Source organism: Anomaloglossus baeobatrachus, chromosome 3 (genome assembly GCF_048569485.1).
Source record: "Anomaloglossus baeobatrachus isolate aAnoBae1 chromosome 3, aAnoBae1.hap1, whole genome shotgun sequence".
NCBI classification, from domain to species: Eukaryota; Metazoa; Chordata; class Amphibia; order Anura; family Aromobatidae; genus Anomaloglossus; species Anomaloglossus baeobatrachus.
In genome coordinates, this window is record NC_134355.1 from 622,579,501 (window position 1) to 622,582,548 (window position 3,048).

Consider the following 3,048-nt stretch of genomic DNA (forward strand, 5'->3'; position numbering starts at 1 on the left):
ACAAGCATTTCATCTATGATTAAAAAACTGAGTAGTTCTAATTAACCAAGGAGAAACCTATTCCAGCCCTGACTATTCAATGGTTAAATCTGATTCTTTTTTTTGAAGTATGATTGACATTCCCTTTACATGGAGGTGGCCACACCTCTGACTTTAAGCACATTTACCCTATTTATCACCTTCCCACCCTCTTCTGTATTTCTTCTCCCCTCCTTCATTCCCCCACCCTTCTTTGTCTTTGCACACACTCCCAAGCTCACTATACCTTTCTAGTTGCCTTTTCCTCTTGCATTATACGGCATAGCACCCATTAATTGGCATGCACAGTGACAAGTGTGTGCAGCTGCAGCACTCTCCCCCCAGGAGGGGGAAGCCTGTTTAAAGGGCCGTGACGTCACGCTGGGATTCCTGTCCTCTTCTCCTGCCAGCCTTGGAAAAGCCAGTGCAACTTTCCAGCGCTCGGTGTCAGCTTGTTGGAGCCTTCACCTCAGCCTGGGGGACTCTGCTCCTGAAGGCTCCAGTACTTGCAGCTGATGGCTGGGTTTTAGAGAATCAGGGTCTTCCTTCTGCAGGGACCACCTTGTTGCTCATCTGTTATTCCTCTCTTGCATCCTTCAGCACAGAGACTGGGAAAGCTGCTCAAGCTGCAGATCTATGGATTCACTAAAGAGCAGAGCAGCCTTAAGGGAATGATGGGCACCTGCTGAATAAGGAAAACTACATCTTGTAGCTCCTATGCATTGCTCATAGAACTTTCCTGGGTGGCTTGACTTTTGGAGACCAGAGGATATTTGGCAATGTGATCTTCATTGATGTTTTCTAGGATTTGGAGATATACTCTGCAAACTTTTTTGGACCAAATCTAACCAATTTGAAATCAAAATGATTGGAGTCTCCAGCTTTGAAGAACTGGATGTGAGTGGATCAGACTGCAGTGAGGAGGTAGAGATCATAGTCAATGTTGGGGGCATTAGGCAAATCCTTTATGGTGATATCTTAAGCAGGTATCCAGAAACCAGACTGGCAGAGCTAATGAACTGTATAGCAGGGGGGTATGATGCCATCTTCTCACTGTGTGATGATTATGACCCAGGGCAGAGGGAATTTTACTTTGACAGGGACCCTGATGCTTTCAAGTGTATCATGGAGGTGTATTATTATGGAGAGGTGCATATGAAGAAGGGGATATGTCCCATTTGTTTCCAGAATGAAATGGAGTTTTGGAAAGTAGACTTGTGTTTTTTGGATGAATGCTGTAAAAGCCATCTTAGTGAGAAAAAGGAGGAATTGGAGGAGATCGCAAGGAGGGTACAGACCATCCTTGATGACCTGGGGGTTGACACATCGGAGAGTAGATGGAAAAGGTTTCAGAAATATGTCTGGAAGTTCATGGAGAAGCCAGAGTCCTCTTTCCCAGCCAGGGTCACTGCAGTTCTATCATTTCTCTTCATCCTGATCTCCTCCATTGTCATGTGTTTGGGAACCATCCCAGATCTTCAGGTGGAGGACTCTGAGGGGAACCATGTGGAGCACCCTACTCTAGACAACATAGAGACTGCCTGTATTATCTGGTTCACTATGGAGTATGTCCTAAGACTCATGTCCTCTCCAAACAAGTTACACTTCGCCTTGTCCTTTATGAATATCATTGATGTGTTGGCCATTCTGCCTTTTTATGTCAGCCTAATCCTGACACACCTGGGAGCAAGAATGATGGAGCTGACTAATGTCCAGCAAGCAGTCCAGGCATTGAGAATCATGAGGATCGCTAGGATTTTCAAGCTTGCCCGACATTCTTCTGGTCTGCAGACTTTAACCTATGCCTTGAAGAGTAGTTTTAAGGAGTTAGGGCTGCTATTAATGTACCTTGCTGTGGGCATCTTTGTCTTCTCAGCCCTTGGATACACAATGGAGCAAAGCCATCCAGAAACTTTATTCAAGAGCATCCCTCAGTCCTTCTGGTGGGCGATCATCACTATGACCACTGTTGGCTATGGTGACATCTACCCTAAAACCACCCTGGGGAAACTGAATGCAGCCACAAGTTTCCTCTGTGGGGTGATAGCCATTGCTCTCCCCATTCACCCAATTATTAATAACTTTGTGAAGTATTATAACAAACAGAGGGTTCTAGAAACTGCTACCAAACATGAACTGGAATTGATGGAGCTTCATTCTTCTGGAGGAGATCTCAGAGGCTTGAGGAGTGACACAGACGGGTCTGAGGATGTGACGATGTGGAGTCACCTTAAAGCCTCCCATAGTGAGACTTTCATTCCAGCATTGTCTAAGGAGAAGCATCACAGGACAAGACTGCAGAGCTGCAAATAACAGGAGAGGACTATCCTTCAGGAGAGGACTATCCTTCAGGAGAGGACTATCCTTCAGGAGAGGACTATCATTCAGGAGAGGACTGTAATGATACAATATCAGGACACTGGTGCAAGTCCAAGGGGGGCAAACTCCTCATGTATGTAGGTCGTGTTACAAAGGGAAAAAAAGTAAAAATCAAGTGAACCGTTTGACATCTCTATGTGTGGCAGTCCTGTGGTATGTATAATAAAGTGTGGCATAATCCCACTTTGTGCTGGAGTCCTTGAGATTTCATACAATAACCCAAATGTCTTGTATAGATGTGACTCATTAGTTCTTTGGGGGGGCTACATTGCTTGTTCTTTACTATACAACTCCATGGGATAAAAATCTTACAAGCAGTCCCATGTAAATCACTGATGTCACAATCAATAAGGACAAATACAGCTCTGCTACATTTATCTATAAATAAAAATGTATCGATCCCATATCCCCCTTTTTTTTTCTTTCTCCTTTGGTGTGACATGTCTTACTTTCACATGTTTAAATATAAATGGTACTCATAAATTAACAAAAAAACAACTTCTGACAGATGACTTGTGAGATGATTTGGTAATTTCTTTTTAAATTTTTATTGCACCACTGGAGTCATGCTTTAAATGCAAGCCCCCTGTGTGATACTCCCCTTCTGGTGGCTATGCCCACTGTCACCACTGCTCTGTCGGGCTCCGGTGA

At 44.2% G+C, this 3,048-nt stretch overlaps 1 protein-coding gene across 1 annotated transcript; it reads left to right on the forward strand.

The window, feature by feature from the left end:
- The first annotated feature begins 239 nt into the window (after positions 1–239).
- KCNF1 (potassium voltage-gated channel modifier subfamily F member 1) lies at positions 240–2,580 on the forward strand. The gene has a single exon (XM_075338767.1). It carries the CDS (start codon positions 883–885, stop codon positions 2,329–2,331), a length of 1,449 nt encoding a protein of 482 aa, XP_075194882.1. The 5' UTR covers positions 240–882; the 3' UTR covers positions 2,332–2,580.
- Positions 2,581–3,048: the final 468 nt, after the last annotated feature.

Bases quoted from the DNA above. Each gene is read 5' to 3' on its own strand.
- KCNF1 (XM_075338767.1), top strand. From the start codon at position 883: ATGATTGGAGTCTCCAGCTTTGAAGAACTGGATGTGAGTGGATCAGAC.